Source organism: Syzygium oleosum, unplaced genomic scaffold, assembly GCF_021117445.2.
Source record: "Syzygium oleosum isolate NSW1041296 unplaced genomic scaffold, Sole_v2.1 Sole_v2.09, whole genome shotgun sequence".
In the NCBI taxonomy this organism is placed as follows: Eukaryota; Viridiplantae; Streptophyta; class Magnoliopsida; order Myrtales; family Myrtaceae; genus Syzygium; species Syzygium oleosum.
The window spans coordinates 11369444-11388334 of NW_026607493.1; the positions used below are offsets into that span (position 1 = coordinate 11369444).

At 42.1% G+C, this 18891-nt stretch overlaps 3 protein-coding genes and 1 long non-coding RNA gene across 6 annotated transcripts; 2 read left to right on the forward strand and 2 right to left on the reverse strand.

The window, feature by feature from the left end:
• The first annotated feature begins 1717 nt into the window (after positions 1-1717).
• On the forward strand, positions 1718-5394 carry LOC115661913 (NAP1-related protein 2-like). Its single transcript, XM_030584109.2, has 10 exons — positions 1718-1984; positions 2592-2714; positions 2845-2895; positions 3058-3129; positions 3231-3341; positions 3438-3499; positions 4064-4121; positions 4230-4286; positions 4421-4465; positions 5116-5394. Exons 1-10 carry the CDS (start codon positions 1856-1858, stop codon positions 5164-5166), a joined length of 759 nt encoding a protein of 252 aa, XP_030439969.1. The 5' UTR covers positions 1718-1855; the 3' UTR covers positions 5167-5394.
• Positions 5395-6411: 1017 nt separating this feature from the next.
• LOC115694032 (40S ribosomal protein S9-2-like) lies at positions 6412-8571 on the forward strand. The gene is made up of 3 exons (XM_030621142.2): positions 6412-6567; positions 7165-7546; positions 8122-8571. The coding sequence occupies exons 1-3, from the start codon at positions 6540-6542 to the stop codon at positions 8303-8305; spliced, it is 594 nt and encodes a 197-aa protein (XP_030477002.1). The 5' UTR covers positions 6412-6539; the 3' UTR covers positions 8306-8571.
• Positions 8572-10158: 1587 nt separating this feature from the next.
• Positions 10159-11469, reverse strand: LOC115662252 (uncharacterized). The gene is made up of 2 exons (XR_004003225.2): positions 10906-11469; positions 10159-10334 (listed from the first exon to the last, which is right to left on the reverse strand). It is a non-coding gene; the product is annotated as an uncharacterized LOC115662252 (long non-coding RNA).
• Positions 11470-13036: 1567 nt separating this feature from the next.
• LOC115693694 (RINT1-like protein MAG2) lies at positions 13037-17951 on the reverse strand. Of its 3 annotated transcripts, none has more exons than XM_030620743.2 (4): positions 17513-17951; positions 17160-17249; positions 15274-15368; positions 13037-15121 (listed from the first exon to the last, which is right to left on the reverse strand). In XM_030620743.2, the coding sequence occupies exons 1-4, from the start codon at positions 17817-17819 to the stop codon at positions 13205-13207; spliced, it is 2409 nt and encodes an 802-aa protein (XP_030476603.1). In that variant the 5' UTR covers positions 17820-17951; the 3' UTR covers positions 13037-13204. The 3 variants fall into 3 exon arrangements, with proteins under 3 accessions (XP_030476603.1, XP_056170527.1, XP_056170528.1); XM_056314552.1 differs by having other exon boundaries at positions 17160-17240; positions 17501-17951; XM_056314553.1 differs by lacking the exons at positions 17160-17249; positions 17513-17951 and having other exon boundaries at positions 15219-15334.
• Between the last annotated feature and the right edge of the window lie 940 nt (positions 17952-18891).

Below are 18891 nucleotides of genomic sequence, written 5' to 3' on the forward strand. Positions count from 1 at the left end.
ATTGGGATTAAATTGTAAGATTGCCGACATTTTTTTTTGAGAAAGTGATGCAGAAGATTCGTCTGATCTGGTGTTCAGGTTATATTTGAATTTGATTATAGATAGAAAGGGAGCAATACAGAAAGTTGATATGCTTCGTAAAACTGCAACACGGATAACAAATGTGTCGAGTTCGAGCTATATCCCAATTTGACATGACATGATTATGACACAACACATAAATACGAATTACCAACTGTGCACGACACGCTAGAATTTCCGATAGACATTCTTACCTTATAACCAAGTAAATCATCAGTCATCACCAAGATGATTGTCCAAAAATAAATGGGTCACTTGTTTTACAAAAATTAGCGACATCAATTCTCATTAGCTTTTGAAGGGTTCATGTACGCTGCCTAATTGCGGTGTACCTCATATGACGAGACTTTTTTCGCTGCAAGCATCTCGATAGGGTAATGGTGATGATCTCGTCAATCTCGATTTTTCGTGTTTTGAAATATGCAAAGTTATGATTCAAATCGAAAATTTCATAACACCTAAAAGGGTCCGCTAGTGGCTGTTGTCTTTCACTAATTAAAAAAGAAAAAAGAAACCAAGATAACTCCGACCGAGTAGATTCACTAACGTAAGGGCCCATTTGGCAAGTTACCAAATAGTGAAAATTTTTGTTATTTTGTTCGTAGAATCAGTTTGGGAGCAGAAATCCGTTTGTTAAATTTTTTGTTTACGGGCACAAATTTGCAAAAAATCGTTCCCAGAATCAGTTTTAGAACAGAATCAAGAAACAAAAAAAGTAACTTCTTCATTTTGGGAACAATTTTTCCATTTCTGATTTTTTTTTATTTTCTTCTTCCTTTTTGGTTTGTTGTTCTTCTTCTTTCTGATCTGCCGCCGGCCACAAGCCAACTCGCGACTGCGACGGGGAGGCCTCGCCCAGCCATGGCGAGGCTGACCTTGCCGTCGCGACTCAGGCAAGGGAGATGGGTCGCGATGGCGGGCGAGGTTGGCCTCGCCAGATCTAGGCAAGGTCGAGCTTTGCCCAACCAAGGCGAGGCCGACCTCGCCGTCGCGATCGGCGAGGCCGGTGGCAAGGGTCGCGACGCCCTCGCCGGCCCTGGCTTGTGACCGATCGCTGGCTCCGGCGACCGGCCATGGCCAGGGAAGGAAAGGGAAGGGAAGGGAAAGAAAGAAAAAAAAGAAAGAAATATTAAAAATTCAAAATATTATTAATAAAAAGAAATTTTGTGTAGTTACCAAACACATTTATGTTCTTTTTCTATTCTAAGAATATAAATTTTGGGTAGTTATCAAATGCCTTCAGATGCTTAGAAATTGTTCCCGGGCACGGAATAAAAAAAAATCATTTCTGAATAGAATCACTTTCCGGGCACAGAATCGTTGCCATGCGAATCCTAAGAATGTTGTGCCCTAAAAAAATCTACAACCCGACAACCGGATCAGGCCACAGGGCCGAAATGTCGAGAATACCCTCGCCGTTCCCCGAATCAGGTTCAGTATCCACCGTCTGAGTTGTCAAACATCCGTCCGTCCACGTGTAAATCGTATTGTAAATCCCTTGATTAAATTTAAGATTTGCCCTCCGCAATTAAAAATAAAATAAATTAATTAATCAATTTTACCTCGTTACATAAACCCACCCAAAACCCTAACACGAACTAACTCCTGACTGAAGGAAGGGCTTCTCCCTCTCTCTCTCTCGCTCTCTCTCTCCTCTCACCTCTGGCAGAGCTGAAACCGGTGTGGTGGTCGTGCACGAAGCGAATTCTATCATTCACACCATTTTCTTGAGAGATAGAGAGAGGTGGGTGGGGGGGTTTAGGGCTTGCTGAGGATGGTTGCAGACAAGGGGAAGAAGATGAAGGTCGGGGAGAAAGGGTCGGAGGACAACTCGGAGCAGATTGACGGGGAGCTCGTCGTCTCCATCGAGAAGCTGCAGGAGATCCAGGACGAGCTCGAGAAGGTCAATGCATTCCTAAAAAATGTTGCCTTTATTTCGGTTCTTTGTGGGGTTGATGTCAAGATTCGGTTTTTTTAGAATGTAAAGAAATTTGGAATCTCGGGTTCGGGTTCTTGCAGGGTTTCTTTCTGTAGGGTTGGATTCACGTGATGTCTCTCCTTGGGTGTTGAGTTGGGAATGGATGGAGATGAAAATAATTTAGTTCTTCGTTTTAATTATTTGTGGGAAAGAAAGACTTGTTTCTTTTAATTAGGCAATTTAGTTTGCGAGGACTACATATCAGATTTCCGTGTGCTTTCCTTTGTTTCTGTTTTTCTGTTTTTTTTTTCCTAAAATTATGATGGACTAGTTCTGATTCAATTTGTAGATTTTGGATCATATTTTGCTTGTTATCTAGTCGTCTGGTTTCGCACTTTTGTACCCGTTCGAGTTGTATGGGCTGTGGTTGCGTCTGTTTTGTATATTATGTCGCAGAAGCAGGGTTGTCTCTGGGAAGCTGTTTGTCACTGCTGTCTGATTCAGTCTTTTACGGTTTGTCGGTTCGATAAGAACCTGTTTAAGCAGAACTAACTCATGTTTTCTCACCTTTTCTCCTCTTAACTTTTTCCAGATCAATGAAGAGGCCAGTGACAAAGTTTTGGAAGTAGAGCAGAAGTATAACGAGATAAGGAGGCCTGTCTATGATAAGAGGGGCGACATCGTAAAGTCAATTCCTGATTTCTGGCTGACCGCTGTCAGTAATCTCTCCTGATCATTGTTGTTGCTACGATATGTTACAGTTCTTGTTAAAATAAAGGATTTATGATGGTATTGGCATTACCTGTATAAGGGTCTCGTCTTGACTTACCTTTTTTTGTTTGTAGTTTCTGAGTCATCCTGCGCTCTGTGAACTTTTGACTGAGGATGACCAAAAGGTTTGTCTTGCATTCTTTCTAGACTTGAAAATCAGAAGTGAAATTTATGAGCTTCTGAGATGCAATTTTCCTCTGGACTAGTGCGATTATTGAGGTCTCAATCATTGTTTATTTCTTTTCGCTGCTGACTTCATAGTTGATTTTTGTCATTTCCCTTGATAGATATTCAAGTATCTAAGCTCCCTCGAAGTGGAGGATTTTAAGGACGTAAAATCAGGATACTCTATAACCTTTGTGAGTTTTGCTCAGCCTTCTTGCTCTTCATTTTACTTCGGAAGAGGGTCCTGTTTTTCTCTCTGACGATCTAGCTAATTGTTTTCTCAATGTCTGTTTAGAATTTCAATCCCAATCCTTATTTTGAAGATGCCAAGCTTACGAAGACTTTTACCTTCCATGATGAAGGAACAAAAATTACTGCTACCCCAATTAAGTGGAAGGAGGGTATGGTAGGTGCTCTTGAGTCTTGATGTCCATACTTATGCATGTACTGGGTTGCTCTTTTACTTTTGTGATTTTACTCAGTGGTTCTTTTTGATATGTAGGGGTTGCCTAATGGTGTCCCTCATGAAAAGAAAGGAAACAAGCGACCTTTGACTGAGGAAAGGTAAGGCTTTTACTCCTATGTTAATTATTTGAATGAAAGTGATCATTTTCCTTGGAACATTCCATAGTTACAAGATGAATCCTGTGAGGGATGTATCTTCCTCCTATATTTGAGTGGTTTTTTTTCCCTGCAGTATTGAAGAATGGTTTTGTTATTCTTTCATTTTAATTTGTTTTTGCGTTCTCGTCCCCAAGTACAATAGTTTGGAAGTTGCTTTATGTTCATGCCTTCTCGTCTGGCTTGCTCTAGTTCAAAGTAGTATTTCTTTTAAACATATTGTTATGAATGGGATGGAGATGGAGATGGTAAGACTCAACCCGAGAAATCTTAATCTTGGTGAGCTTGGACCACAGTTGGGCCAAGCTGTTGCTCCAATAGGGGTATGAAAACTGAGATATGGGAAGTGCACTAGTGTAGGTGTTACATTTTCTTCCTATTTGCTCTTGCACGTCTTAATCATCGAATTCATTACAAAATGACCTCTCTTTCAGTGAAAGACCCACTCCGGATGACTTCATCCGTTGCTTTCTTACTAATTATCTGCAATTGCCATTCTGTGTGCAGCTTCTTTCACTGGTTTACTGATAGTCAGCAGAAGGAAATGGAGGACATAAATGATGAGGTCAGTTCCTTTTGGCTTATGCGGAAGCTTTATCTTGTCAATGCTGGCAACTCCCAATTCACTCAGGCGTTACATCTATATAATGGGAGCTGATTTGACTTATTGCAGATAGCTGAGATCATTAAGGAGGATTTGTGGCCCAATCCGCTTACTTATTTCAACAACGTAACTTTCTCTCTTTTTTTTCCCATTCTTTGTTAACCTTTCTCATGTTATTGTTGGTCTCTTTCCCAATCATAATCAGAAGCTGTTATTCCTTCTCTCATGTTATTTGGTACTTCATGAATGCTCTGACACAGGATGCTGATGAGGAAGATTTTGATGGTGAAGACGATGATGAAGAGGTAAATGAACCTGTATTAGATTCCCAATGGATATATCTGGCATTCCTCTATAATTATACTTTTTATTTCCGTTTATATTGCCCCTCCTCTCCTCTCTATCCCACAACTTTTTCTGATTGTTTGTAAATCTGCTTATTTAGTATCGTGATTTTCTTCTAAATAAGAAATTTTTCTGGGGGAAAATGACCTACGATGATATACTTGTTATTGATGGGCTATTAATCACAGAATCTCTCACAATTCCCCAACTAGTTCTTGTGTGCAAGTTCAATGTGAGGTTTTCTAAATCTCAAAAACCGCTTCCTGTTCTATAAATGGTATTATCCCTTATTTCAATCATGAAAGATGAAACTACGTGGTTCCTCATCGCTCTAAACATGCTTAAGACTAGCCTTTCTGATGCACTGTATCGCTTTAATCATGTCTGAGGTAAAAACCAGCTTGGTCCTTTGGCTGTTTCCCATAAATACGTCATGCAGATGCATGGATCCTCTCAGCCATGTTATGTGAGTGCATGAAGATTGGATCTCTTCCTAATCCAAGATTTCTGTCTGATCCACAATTGAAGAGAATGGGATAGTTGAGTTCTTTATGGCACCATATCTCCCATGTTCACGTGAATTCTACCTGAATTGTTTGCAAACATGTAGGAAAATGGTGATGGCTCGGAAGATGACGACGAAGACGAGGATGATGAATGAGATGATGGCAAAGGGCGTCTCCTCTGCATACATTATTATAATTTTACTGCTATAGTAGGACCTGGGTAAGGTGGTCTTTTAGTGGCCATTGTAGTGAGTGAGTCTCCCTTTTGTTCTTGCTTTCTGTAATTTCTTCTCTATGGATTGCCCGAGTGTTTAACGAGAATATCGTCATTTTCCCTTAAGGCTCATATTTATGCACGGCGTGGATCGATATGTTTCCTTATACGAGCCCCTTGACGATGAAATGTTTGATGCCGTATTCTGACTTGATGTACTTTTAGCCAAGCGACATGACTTGCTCGTCGAGCTGTTTTTGGGTTGCTCGCAACTTTGTTTACATCATGGTCATTTGTTGTGGTACTCAAAAGAAGGGGATTATGATGGATGTATTAAGTTCAGTGCTGATAGCAGAAAACTAGCAATGGTAATACCCTTCCTGCATAACTCCTTACCTCTTTTGGCATCAAGCGGTTCTAGTTGATGTTTCTAGGTGGAGAAACTGAGAGGTTTAACGCGGAAGATTTCAAGTTTATCGGGATCTACCATGTCTTCGATTCTCCGAGTGCTCTAAATTTCGGTACCTCGGGGTGGAAGAGATAGCTGCGCTGCTGCATGGCGGCGATGGGATCATGCAGTTTCATTTGAGCGACCAAATTAGCTTAAGTTCGATCTCGAGTTGAAAGGGTGGCGATTGGCACGAGCCCTCATCACTCCGTGTTCTAATTCACGCAAGTTCGTGGAAAACATCAACCGTCGTAACCTGCACGTCGCATTAGGCTTGACGGTCTGGCGAGATAAACGGCTTTAGTTTCGGCGATTGCACTATCTGCTGTTTCTTCTCTATTGCACGTCCGTCATCGTCGTCGACATAGAGCAGAGGCACGTAAAGGCGAAGGAATCCCGAGTCCTTTTTTCTCGTACCCGAGTTTGTATTTAATCGAGTTAATCGTTGGATTACGGCACTAATGAAGCAATACTTAATAAAGACAATATCTTTTTCTATGTTCAGGCTAATAAGCAGGGGGTGAGGGGGTAATGTTCGGCTTACAAAACATTCATCAAAAGTTTTAAAATTAAATTGATCACATTGAAAGTTTTATGACTGAATTGGTATCATTGCAATTGCGTTGCAATAAGATTAAGGTAAGGAAAAAAAATTAGCAAGCTCCTGGACCAAGTTGAAAATGGCGGCCCAAGCTGGGCTAGGGCTTCAAAAATGGGAGAGCCCAACAGCGCGAGACAAGCCCGAGAACTCGAGCCATAACTAGGGTTTTTCCAAAGGGTTCCTTCACCTTCCTTCCTTCAGTCCGCGGAGAAGAAGACGAGTCACCAGACGGAGGAGCCACCGGCGGAGGAGCAGAGTCACAGACATGGTTCACGTCTCCTTTTACCGCAACTGTGAGTGCTCTTCCTTCCTTCCTTCCTTCCTTGCGCTTGTAGGTGTTTGCTTCTTGTTCTTTGTATGGATCTGCTTTGTGGGTGATCGCCGCTTCACTGTGTATCGATCGCAATGATGTGAATTTTGTGGTCTGCGGTGTCTGAGGGCGGAGCTCCAGTTCCTTCGGCCGTGATAACCTGCATGTTTCTAGGATTTACGGGGAACCCATCTTAGTATCGAGTGACGCGATGTTCTTGTTAACGACGCCCCGCTTGCTCTGGGGCGTGAGTATAGAATTTGTGGGTGCGCGTTTTTCGACTGAGCAGAGACGTTCTGCTTTGCTTGTGCTGTTCGGCAATTGAAACTTTTGAGTCGACCCCGCGATCATCACTGGGCTGCAAAGTACAGATCGTTGAGAAATTTCGTTTTTCGAGCGATCTTTTTTAGTTTTGATTTCAAGAACGAGCGGGGATCGAGATAGACTATTTGGCGCTTCTGTTTCTTTAAGTGGGATGCTGATTTGAATTCACAACCTCTTCTTTGCCGCTGACTAATGATTGAAGGGTGTGGGCTGATGTTTGATTTGTGTGTGCTGCCGCTGTTTTGATTTGATGCAGATGGGAAGACGTTCAAGAAGCCTCGCCGTCCATATGAGAAGGAACGGCTGGATGCTGAGCTGAAACTTGTTGGTGAGTATGGGTTGAGGTGCAAGAGAGAGCTGTGGAGGGTTCAGTACGCGCTGAGTAGAATCCGTAACAACGCCAGGATGCTTCTGACCCTCGACGAGAAGAACCCTCGTCGTATCTTTGAAGGTGAGGCCCTTCTTCGTAGGATGAACCGCTATGGGCTTCTGGACGAGAGCCAGAATAAGCTCGATTATGTCTTGGCCTTGACCGTGGAGAACTTCCTTGAGCGCCGCCTTCAGACATTAGTGTTCAAGTCGGGTATGGCCAAATCCATCCACCATGCCAGGGTGCTCATTAGGCAGAGGCATATCAGGTAAAACTGTTTTGACCTATCTTGATGCGAGTGTCGTGTTATGCGCTGTATGCGTGGATTATTTGACAATTTCGTGATGCTAATTCACACCATTATCATCCTGTCACTGGTTTTAGCTTGTGGTTTGACTTTACCATGTTACTGGATGTTCTTTTTAATGGCAACAGTCGCCTGGCGAGAGCAAAGAATGCTAACTATCAGCTCTAGAGTCTAGAATTCTGAAGTCTCATGTCAATATCCTCTGATGTCACTAGGTTAGGCAATTTAACATTGCATGCATAGCAAGGTGCTTTTTATTTGGTCGAATGATGATGTTTGTAGCTTTGATTAGTCAATTAACTGAAGTGCCGGTATTTATGTCAGTCAATGTGGTTATAGGGCGTGCCCATCTGGAGCTATGATTCTGTGAGAATTATCTGTTTTATGTTATTTCCGTGGTAAATGCTGTAGTTCTTTTTTTTTTGTCAATGAAATGAAAAGAGTAACGCCTGCTGCGTCAGTAGTGTTCAGCCTACTATTATGCTATTGACTACGTTTTTGTTATCATAATGTTGGATCTCGTTTTGGGCTGGCAGGGTTGGTAGGCAAGTCGTGAACATCCCATCCTTCATGGTGAGGGTTGATTCACAGAAACATATTGATTTCTCGCTGACTAGTCCATTCGGTGGTGGACGACCTGGAAGGGTAAAGAGAAAGAACCTTAGGTCGGCTGCCAAGAAGGCTTCTGGTGGCGATGGAGATGAAGAGGACGAGGATTAAGCTACTCTCTGTTCTGTTAGAATGAGTGGCGCTTAGTGAATTATCTGTTACCCATCCTCATCCTACTATTTTTATTTTGCTTAAAATGCTGTTGCTTTAGTTTGAGAACTTTGAGCTTTGTTGATGTTTGGCCGATTACTCATGTGACTTAAAAGTGCCGGATCATCTTGTTTCGAGATCCTACACCTTATTTGTGGTCTTAACTTTTGTACTCTGGAAAGATATTTCACTTATTAGAATAGAGGCTGAGAATTTTGATTGGGAAATGTTTTTTGGTCTGATTGATTTTGGGAGATGAGGCGGTTGAATTATGGCGATCTCTTCTCTCCGCTTGGGGAAAAAAAATACGGTGATGTTTCCTGAGTTCCACAATGGAACCGAAGCCTATTTGTGATTAGGAATCCGGTTTATCGTGTTAAACATAGACAGAATTCATGGACCTCGACATGGTAGATGGACTTAGTATCGTACAGGGTGACTACTTAGTAGTTCATGTTCAGTAAATCGTGACTTCTAGCTGAAGAAACGTGTGAGGATTCGTTTGTTTACTTCACACAGGCCATGACCCTTTATCTATGTAAAGATATATAAGGGTGCAAAGTGCAAAGTACCCTCTCTCGATCTCTTGATCGATATCTTGTAGGGATGTATGGATTATCGAGAAGAGAGGACCAATCTACATGCTTTTTGCAATGTAATTTGTTGAATTTCTTACATTAAATCTTCAATAACTCCTCTTTACCCCTTTGACCGTAAATGCTCAAAAGACTTTCTATTGAAATTGTTGTCTTTAGAAACATCTTCTTCATTTAGAATCAGTTAATAGCATATCTTTAATCGACTACTTGGCATGACCTAATCTATAGCCATTTTCCTAGTCTCTTTCTGGGGTCTCCTTAGTAGACGTACCACCAACCTTTACTGTTTACATTTACATGCTACCTCGCATGACCTAAACTTCTAATTTTGCCCCCGCAAATCTTATCATTGCAATATCCTGCACGAGAGACGATATGCTGAAAAGAAGAAGGTTGGCAATGTAGTTAGTACCCTGCAGGAAAAGACATTAATTGGAATAAAGGGTTATCTTATCTTTAGTAGATATGCTTATCATGACGACCTTTACAGATACGAGGTTGCTGTTCTAATTTATCTATGTGTTTGTTTTTGGTGATTTCGTGGAAGAGTAAATTTGTTTGAAGTGAGTGAAAGGTCCTTTGGTTTTTAGCTTCTGTGACTGGAAGAACAGCACTCACGATGGCTGTCATCGCATACACAAGGCAAAAGAAGCAGCTGCTGTATTTTGATCCTTTTTGTGTTTTTTTTTCCCTATATGCTTGAGTTGACCACAGTGCAGATTAATTTAGTCCTTTAATCAAACAAGCCTCTCATGTTGGGCTTCTTTGTTTTGTCTGCTTGTGTTCAATACCTAAAAACTTTCACAAGTATATCAACCTACGACTTTGTGAATTTATCAATTCCCATAAGAGGATGCTTCTGGTCATTAAATGTATCTTTCAAGGTACAATGTGGGGCAAGCTTCGATGTTCATATCACAACTATTAGTACCTAGTTAAGGATATCTAAAACACATAAACGACAAAGAAGATTGAGCTTTTCTTTCATTCTTTTTGCTCTTACCTTCTTTTTTTGTGTGGAGACAGTGGGTGTGATATGAAATCAGATATAAGGGGACTCCAGTACTTAAATTTAGCCATAGAAGATACAAAATATATCTCTCTCTGAAGGGTTGTCTTCAAACCAACCAACATATATATATATATATATATATAGAGAGAGAGAGAGAGAGAGAGAGAGAGAGAGAGAGAGAGAGAGAGAGAGAGAGAGAGAGAGAAGCAAAGACAAAAAGGCTTTATTGTAGAAGAAGAGTTCTAAGAAGCTGTGCATCAGCACTAGATATCTCCATATTATCCAACAATGTAGTCAGTCTTTCGCTCAGCTCATCCATCTCTCTGTGTAGCTTCCTAATGTAACTGCATGTTTCCTTCAAAATCTTTGATGGGGCTACCTGTGGCCAAAAAAAATAAAAAAAAACTCTTCTATGTTATATACCAAAGAGATAAGGAAACAATAAACAAGATCTTTTCGTGGCAAAAGTTAATAATTATTGTATATATAGACCAAGCACTAAGAATAGTTGCATGGAAGGCACTCAGTGTCACATCATAATTAAATGCTTCATTGAAGCTGCTTATCATCATAGTCTCTTTCTTACACTCAGCATGATTGCAGCTGAACTAGGACTTTTTGTTTCTTCTTTATGTTCTTTTCCACTCTTCCACTCTATTTGGTTCCATTTTCTTGCTCCTTTTCCTTTTTGCCCTTTTTCTGGTCAACAGGGTGTTTTTGACCCATCTACCCTAAAATTAGAGCTGCAAATTCTGACCAGAACCAAAGGAAAAGGAAAAGGAAAAGAAAAACTTGTGTTGAAGGGACGACATAGAGGTGCTGCTGTGAAATTCAAGACACAAGTCATTTTCATTTTTGAACCGTGACACTAACAAGGAATTACAAGTAGAAGGCAAGGGGAGAGACAGCAAGAAGAAGAGGAAGAAGAAAGAGTCCTAATAGCTCTATACCATTCCATTGTTTCTCCTTTGCTCAAGCTGAGGAAGCAGAGCCTGTAACTTGGAGATGAGATTATTGATCTCATCTTCTGTTAACTGAGAGGTTCTTGATCTTCTTGTGGACATGATCACCGATCGCTAATCAACCCCCTCGACCCGATACTCTTCTTTCACTCAAGCCTCTCACAAAAGCTTCAGAAACTAGCCGGGGAAGTGTAAATGGCAGCAAGAGGGAAGCTTATAAAGGGAAAGGGAATGATGTGAGAGAGAGAGAGAGGGAGACAGACTGAGAGACACGATGGTAGTTGAAAAAATACATCAAACAAGGAACAGGTGAGTTATAGTAAACCTGAGAAGGGCCCATTCTGTCTCACGTCTTTACATGCAAATGGGTCCAGCAAATTTTGCCAATTTAGTTATCTGAAAAAAGCCCCTCAAGAAAGCCACCCTAGTGCAGGATCTAATGTAAGGCCACTTCTTTATAAATTGCAGTGCATGGATACGTGTCAGTTCGTGAGCTTAAGTTCGGCAATCTAATTTGTGTGTGGGATGTTTACATGCTACCAAGAAGATACCTTGTTGCATGCTCCCATTTATTTAGAGCCAAGACACAGTCCCTACATAGCTTTCTCGTGATAAATCTTGTACATAAACTTTTGGTCCTTGTCCAATGCCCACTTGTTCTTTCTTTGGTTTCTAGGTTCACACATGATCCCATATTCTATTTCACAGTGTTGTCGTTGGCAATTTCTTCACCCAAATATGACTACACATATTGAAATAGCATTAGGGTTTGCGAGACTTGGGATGGCGACAAATGAGTTCATGTACCAGCACACCTGAAAAAGAGAGAATCTTTCCCAAATTTCAATTTAAAGCAGGGAAACCTCTGCAACATATATTTAGATAGATCGTCTGGAGAGTCGCTTTTAGACTAGTGGCTCTCAAAGAACTCATGTTTAAAGCTACTGTAGCCGTCGTGATTGAACCAAACCAATTAAAAAGAGCCAATGACAACTTTTATTTTCCATGCCCTTTACGTAAGAACTAGCCCTCTACTGCATCAGGGTTTTGTCATCCCATCCCCACGTTGGTTGAATTAACATGAATACAAAGCACATTCGAGCCCCCACACACAAGCAACCTGAAGATTATCCGAATGATTGGGCAGAGTAGAATCATCATATGAAACTTCCCCTTTTCATTTTTGCTGGTCCCTCAAGTCTAAGTACCTGAGGAAGCCGAGCGGTGTATTAGAAAAGAGCAAGAGGGTTTGAACAGATGTTACAGAACAAATGACCAAATTTGGCTCAATCAGAGCGATTGATGGATCGACACAAGTTGGATTCCTCCAATTTTTAAAGTGGAAATAATTTCGCATTGCGATGGCCCCATTTGAATTTCGGCCGGTCATTGTTTATGGACTTTGAATCCGATGGAAAACAAAGGAAAAAGAGGAGGATGTGACAATGCATATGAAAAAGCAGACGAGTGACTGAAACTACACACGAAAAGGCTTCTTATGGGGGGGAAAAAGCCCAATAATTGGAGATGTTGGCCTCATCTACCAAACCCTTCCACCCTCCCCGTCTCGCCCCTAAATTCTCGGCGACCTGCCGCGGCCACGTCACATGATTGACCCGCCCCATGGCACACTCCAAGGGGTGCGTTGCCCTCGACACGTCACGCCCCCCTGTCCCCTTGCTGGTTGACATGGACAGGGCCCCATGCGAAAGAATTCGTGCAAGGAAAAGATTGTTGCTCTCTGCCGTCCGACCACGACGTTCCACGGTCTTTCGTTGCGAGAATAGAGCCGAGCAACACAATTTGATGACGAGGGCTCGTCCTTCATCATTCGGGGAAAAAAATCAGCATTCACATTAGGAAGTAAAGACAATGGCAGGTCCAACAGATGATTGGAGCTAATCACCATTAAGTCATCATCTTAAGCAGCATTTCATTGCAGCTTTTCTGGGGTGAATCTTCTTCTACTAACTTCGGAAGCTCTCGGGCGTTGACGAATTCCCCCATCAAAGCACAAAATGTGGGAGCATAAATAACATCAAATGGTCAGGAGAGAGCAGAAGCAAAAACCCATCAAGTATGCTAACCCTGTCCATGTGCAGTCAATTCCTATCCATGATTCAAACAAAAGAACATGTTGCTGATAGGATTTTATTCAACTTCTTCGAGAAAACAATGAGTGAATCTAAGAATATGTTACACGAGTGTGTCGTCGCCTAAATACATTGTTCTGGTAATGTCTCTTCTCTAATGCTGCGGGTTAATGAGAGATTGTGCTTCGGAAACTTCAGCTCGTGAAGACCCGGTTCTTTGCAATCTTTTCTGCCTCAAAGACTCTCAAATAACTAATGCCTTCCTCCTTTAACCATCCGAGCCCTCCCGCTAGGCTATCTTTAACTTGCTTCTCTCCCATCCTGAGCAACTTCAAACCTTCACATAATCTTGGAAAAAAGCCTTCGGGTCGTAGACACCAAGCACGGAATACTCCAAATAAGACTTCCATGTCGCTACTTAGCCTTTCGACACCTCCGTTGTAAAATTTCATGTTACTCATTAGAAGACCATGTGTGATAGACTGATCCACCCCTTCAGCCACTTTCCTCCACACCGTTACAAAGTCCATCCCATTTAAGCTTTCCTCTATTATTGACATTTTACCCTGCAAATGATCGAGGGCATCGACCAAAGTCCTAGACACTGTCGAACCTTCTTCAGACTTTTCCTGCCACTGTTTCCTGTTTCTCATGTAATCTCGAGAGCTAACATCGAAACCCCTCAAGACAACAACTGATATCTTCTCAACCCATTCCACTCTGAACTCTTCCAACTTCCTGATCTCCTCGTCGAAGACACCACTTCCCGTTCCATACACCGTTCCATCAAAATCACCCTCTTCCGCTTGCGATTTTCCAAGTTCATCACCTTGCCCCAACCCCATCTCGATAAAAAAGACATCTTCACACCATTCTCTCAAAACAGACTCGACATAGCGCGCAGTATTAACAGAATTGGCTACTTTGATAAGGGCACTGTCATCTGTCAATGCAGTCAATCCTTCAGCTTCTTGGCACCTGACAAGCAAGCAATCCAAAAATTTCTGTATTGTAGGTGCACCAACTAACTTGAGAAACTTAGACCTGAGAGGAATGTCGGGTAGTGACCGTGAGCGATCCACAACAGATGACAGACGCCGGAGGAAGAAATCTGAAACAAGGGGGGACCTGTAATCTTCTGGACCAGACATAAGAACAGCTCCCTGAACTTTCTTTGTCCAATTTCTCTCATCATCAACATCAGCTTTCAACTTGTCCAGCGTATCACTGAGCTCAATTTCTGCCCATAACTCAAGCCAATCGGGTCGATCACAGAAAACAGATAAAGAGGAAAGCTTCTGCAAATTTCTTTCATCCATAAGAGAGAATGAGATCCCAGAATTAGCTACAAGGGATCTTATTTGTTTATCGAAAGAAATCATCAAGTCAATGAGATGGAGCCATGATGTTCTCGCTTTTGATCTAACACCGGTGACGCTCTCTTCTTCCAGTTGGCCGGCATAGAGAGGCAATATCTCTTTCGCCAAATATGTGGACAAGGCAGAAACCATCGAGGCGATCCATTCTTCTCTGCAGCTGTACCCTGCTAGCATTGCTTCGTCAACCAGTGGTTGCAACAATTCATCCATAGAATCCACATAATCCCTTGTAATCTTAAAAACAAGAGCAAAAACAAATTCTGGTTTATCAATCCACTTCGAAAAATGACGTTCGGATGCAAGTGATACAGGGTTTACAAGCTCCTCAATTGCCCAAAGTGGCTGATGGAGAGCGATTTCCCGATTACGCCCTTCAAGTTGGCGAGATCTTCTTTTTCTCTGCAACTCCTGAAGGTGGCATAAGGAGAGAAAATTTTCACAGTATTGGCGCTTGAGATCCCCTTGCATCGTTAATAGAGGATTTGGGACTGCTGGTAACCTCCCTGCATCTGGATTTGCAGAAGTCGAAGTGGAAAGAGGCGGTGGCCATCCAAGTGAAGAAAGAAAGGCCCGGTGATCTGCAATGGCCTGCGGTCTCAAAATAGCTAGAGCCCGATCAATTCTGTGATCAACTGCACACACAAGATGCGTCCATCGAGGGCGTAGCTTTGAGACTTGAGTTATAACACCTTCTATTTCACCGAGTGTTCTTATAGCATGCATGCGCACCTCCTGCAATGACAAGATTTTACCTATGTCACTTACTTTCATGTGATAAATTCAAGTTTATAGGTGCTAAAATAGGAAATTCGGAATTGTGGGAATATACATAATTATACATGAATCTGACACCATTATATATCTATATCAAGATTGGTTCTCACTTCAGAACTTCGCGCAAACGAATGCTTTCTTTTCAAAGTCGAAGAAACGGCTTCCTCAACATCACCGATCAAACTGTCCAGCTTTAATGCTGTCTCTGGAAGACAAAACACAAAAGTATATGTGAGTATTACCGCTAGTGATACATCAAGAGAGGACTGCTTTGCTTGGCGTAACAAAAAATGCATCGGCCAACTAATACAGAGGGTCACCTGTTTGACCATAGAAAGGCCAACCGTAAAGAGGCCAACAAAGAAATAGAAGAAAAGACACGCTTTTATGAAATGGAAACACCAATTTGTAAAACTGGTAAGCAGGGGCCAATAAATACATGCATCAGTGCAGCAATCTATTATTTCTCAAATTTATCTCCACCCAATTGACCCACCCTCCGCCATCTCCAAGAAGAAAAGTTCAAAGTACAGGAAAACCATACAGAAAGGGAAAGTTTCTCTCAGTCTCCCACTATATCTCTCTTTGTAGATTCTGGACATGAAGGCCAGCAGATGGACCTTTCCTTGGAAGAATGTTCAACAGCACCAGCAAAAACCCAGCAAAAACCTATGATTTGCTTATCAAATGATACATCTCATGCTATAAAGACTACCTGCAAAGCTCTTGGTAAAACAAAGTTTGATAGAAGCAAATGTTTCCAATCCATTTTACTTGGTAGAAGTGCACTAGAAATCCTAAAACCATAGTACGAAGTATATATAAATCCTAAAACCTTTCGATTGATCATTTAACTATCACACGTTTTTAAAATGGTTCAATCAAGTATTTTCGGCACCTTTTCTTGTGAGAATATCACATGTGGCATGCCTTTTAAAATGCCACGTGTCACTTTCCAAGGAGAGAAAGCACTGGCTATCCATAATTGTATAATTTCAAAAAGTTTTAGGACTTAAATGGTTGATGCCTTACAGAAGTTTTATGACTTTTAATGCATTTCACCCCATTTTTTCCCATGTCATGTGGCCCCTGAAGTCTGCTAGTGGCAATGTTGTTAAGTGACTTCCTGTTAGAACATCAATTATGAGACCGAAGAGGTCTGCACAGTCAATCTTTAAAAGGCTAGCATCAGTATTTCACATCAGCAATGGTCCTTAGGAGCAAGCCCTGATGAATTAAGGAATTCCAGGACGATGCCAGCAAACCAGGTTAGTATTGATATTTCACGAGAGGCCAAAACCACACTGTCATGCAAATGAAACATGCTACTCTATTGTAGCAGACAAAATACATGGAGACCCGCTATTGGTCTGTAACACATGTCATGACCTTTTTCGCACCAAAACAGGCCTCAAAACTTTTCAGAGAACACTCATTATCTTTTAGATTTTGATTGTCAGATAGTAGATGAGAAACTCCGCTCATTATCAACAGGGCAAAATTAAACAGTCCTTGTTGGCATTGAAGCGTGACTGATAGCCATGGAATAAGGCTCCAATTCTAGTCCTAGATTTGAGGCTGGATCCCAAGCAATGTTGATTCTGAAGATCCCACATAAACAAACAAAAACGAACACTAATCTTACTAAACAACCTCCGATTTCATCTCAACAATTTATTTATCTAACCGATGCTTCTGAATAAAAACTCATTTGAACTGTTTGATTTGGTTGTCACTGTCAGTGGCACATAGCCCAATTCAGATTCTTATATCTGTCTAATAAAAAGTGCTTAAGTATTCATGTCACAACAACAATAACAACAACAACAACAACAACCACAAAAGACTTCTAAAACTCGGCCTTCCTTGGCTACATAGAACTTACAATAACAAATCCCTGATAACGTTATCCATGTTGTCTTGCACTATCATCAATGGAGGGGATTGAAATTTAATGGAGCTCATTGAATTCACCCAAATATCTCAAGAAACTCACCAGCATACGCTCGCACCGTCTCCACCCTCGCCACCTCCTTAGCCAGTGCTGGCAACTCTTCCCCCAGTATTCTCCTCCCCCCTCCTCCATCTACACACAATTGGCCAGAACAAAATCATCAAAATAACCAAGGACTCAAGACAATTTTTCAATCTAGATAATGCTTCGCATGTCGAGATACGGTCTATACGACCGGAAAAAAATTTTAGAAGACTTGACAGCACAAATTCAAAGAAATTGATTAACTTCATCAGTACCACCACCTCGACTACACGCTGCAGATTACGCAACATACGATACACGGCAGAAATTACAAAACTTCACGTTCGTGTCATTTCGACGAAAAGTCGAACCTGATAGAGGATAGAACGCGCCGACCAATGAGAGAAGCTCGGCGAACTTGGCACTGACGCCGCCGAGGGAGCCGTGAACGCGATCAGAGAACGAACCGTAAGCCACGAGATTCACTTCGAGCCTCGACCTCAATTCCGCCAAGCTCCGGTCCAGATCGCGACACCGCGTCTCGAGGTCCGCGGCGAGGCCAGCCGCCAGCGACAGAGCTTCCCTCTCGCGGAGCTCGCCGTCGAGGAAGGAGATCACGGCGCGCGACAGGCCGGAGGCCGGAGGCAGAGCCGGCGGCGCGGTTGGCGTCGGATCCATGGTCAAGCCATCGACGGCGGCCGGCGAGCGCGCAGGTATGGTTCGCCGGCGACGGGTATTTCGGGGATTTCAGCAGACGAACGGGTAGAGAGAGAGAGAGAGAGAGAGAGAGAGAGAGAGAGAACAGTCGCTTGCTTCCACGATGGAGAAGGTACAAGACGGGCTCAGGGGATCGAGTCAGATTCGGGTCGGGTTGATATTAGGCCCTCCGGGTATGGGCCGGTGCGATGAGCGGGTTCTTTCCTTATATGGACTTTGAGGCCATAAGCCCACGAGGCCCATATACTATTCCAATTGAGGCCCAGAATGAGACCGCCAGGCCCATTATGTTCTGAGGTCAATTGGAGATGGAGCCACACTACATTTGGGCTTTGGGCTTTACATTACTGGCCCTTTCTCATGGCAATTGATATTTGCATCTTTGTTTTTTTTTTTTTTTCGGTTTTATACTTTGTATGATTTTCTTCTTTTTTTATTGCAAGACTACGCATGCTTTTTTTTTTTGGGTCTGTTCTATCTCTAACTTTCCTCATTTTCTGACTTTTGCTTTGCCTCTTACATAACGTAGGAGTCGAATCCTGTATTTATGATACTAGTGTATCCACCCCCCAATCCTCTTACTAACAGAGCCGCATGCCTATTGGCCTGTGCACGATTGCTTGCTAATAATGAAGTCGAGTTCTGCTTTCCCCTATTTCAGCAAAGGTGAAAATGCAAACAATCTCTTAACTTTGCTCGTGACAGAGCACGCCAATAGATAAAAAGAGTGCCATAAGAAAATTGGAGGTAGATATCGAGTACCTTAAATCCGTTTCATCAGAACTTAGTTATTGATAAAATCGACCGACGCGCGAACGATTCCCAGTTACTAGCAAAACCGACTCGAATACAACATCTTAGCTTGCATTATCAATCATAAAGTTAATTTGCGATTCACGTTTTTTCTTTTCATTTTCTCAGACCGATATTTAAATATTCTATTTTGTCAATTGGGATAATGGGTGATGCATAAGAGCGTTTATCTTTCCACCGCGCCTTGGTATGCAAAGAAATCCCCCCCTCCCCTCCAAAT

What these genes read in the sequence shown, in the direction of transcription:
- LOC115661913 (XM_030584109.2), top strand. Translation starts at nt 1,856, where the DNA reads ATGGTTGCAGACAAGGGGAAGAAGATGAAGGTCGGGGAGAAAGGGTCG. An exon ending in TCCAGGACGAGCTCGAGAAG is followed by an intron (nt 1,985 to 2,591) that starts GTCAATGCATTC and finishes AACTTTTTCCAG; the next exon opens with ATCAATGAAGAGGCCAGTGA. An exon ending in CAGGATACTCTATAACCTTT is followed by an intron (nt 3,130 to 3,230) that starts GTGAGTTTTGCT and finishes ATGTCTGTTTAG; the next exon opens with AATTTCAATCCCAATCCTTA.
- LOC115694032 (XM_030621142.2), top strand. Translation starts at nt 6,540, where the DNA reads ATGGTTCACGTCTCCTTTTACCGCAACT. An exon ending in CGTCTCCTTTTACCGCAACT is followed by an intron (nt 6,568 to 7,164) that starts GTGAGTGCTCTT and finishes GATTTGATGCAG; the next exon opens with ATGGGAAGACGTTCAAGAAG. An exon ending in ATTAGGCAGAGGCATATCAG is followed by an intron (nt 7,547 to 8,121) that starts GTAAAACTGTTT and finishes TTGGGCTGGCAG; the next exon opens with GGTTGGTAGGCAAGTCGTGA.
- LOC115693694 (XM_056314552.1), bottom strand. Translation starts at nt 17,819, where the DNA reads ATGGATCCGACGCCAACCGCGCCGCCGGCTCTGCCTCCGGCCTCCGGC. An exon ending in TCTATCAGGTTCGACTTTTC is followed by an intron (nt 17,241 to 17,500) that starts GTCGAAATGACA and finishes TAGATGGAGGAG; the next exon opens with GGGGGAGGAGAATACTGGGG. An exon ending in CGTTTGCGCGAAGTTCTGAA is followed by an intron (nt 15,122 to 15,273) that starts GTGAGAACCAAT and finishes TTGTCATTGCAG; the next exon opens with GAGGTGCGCATGCATGCTAT.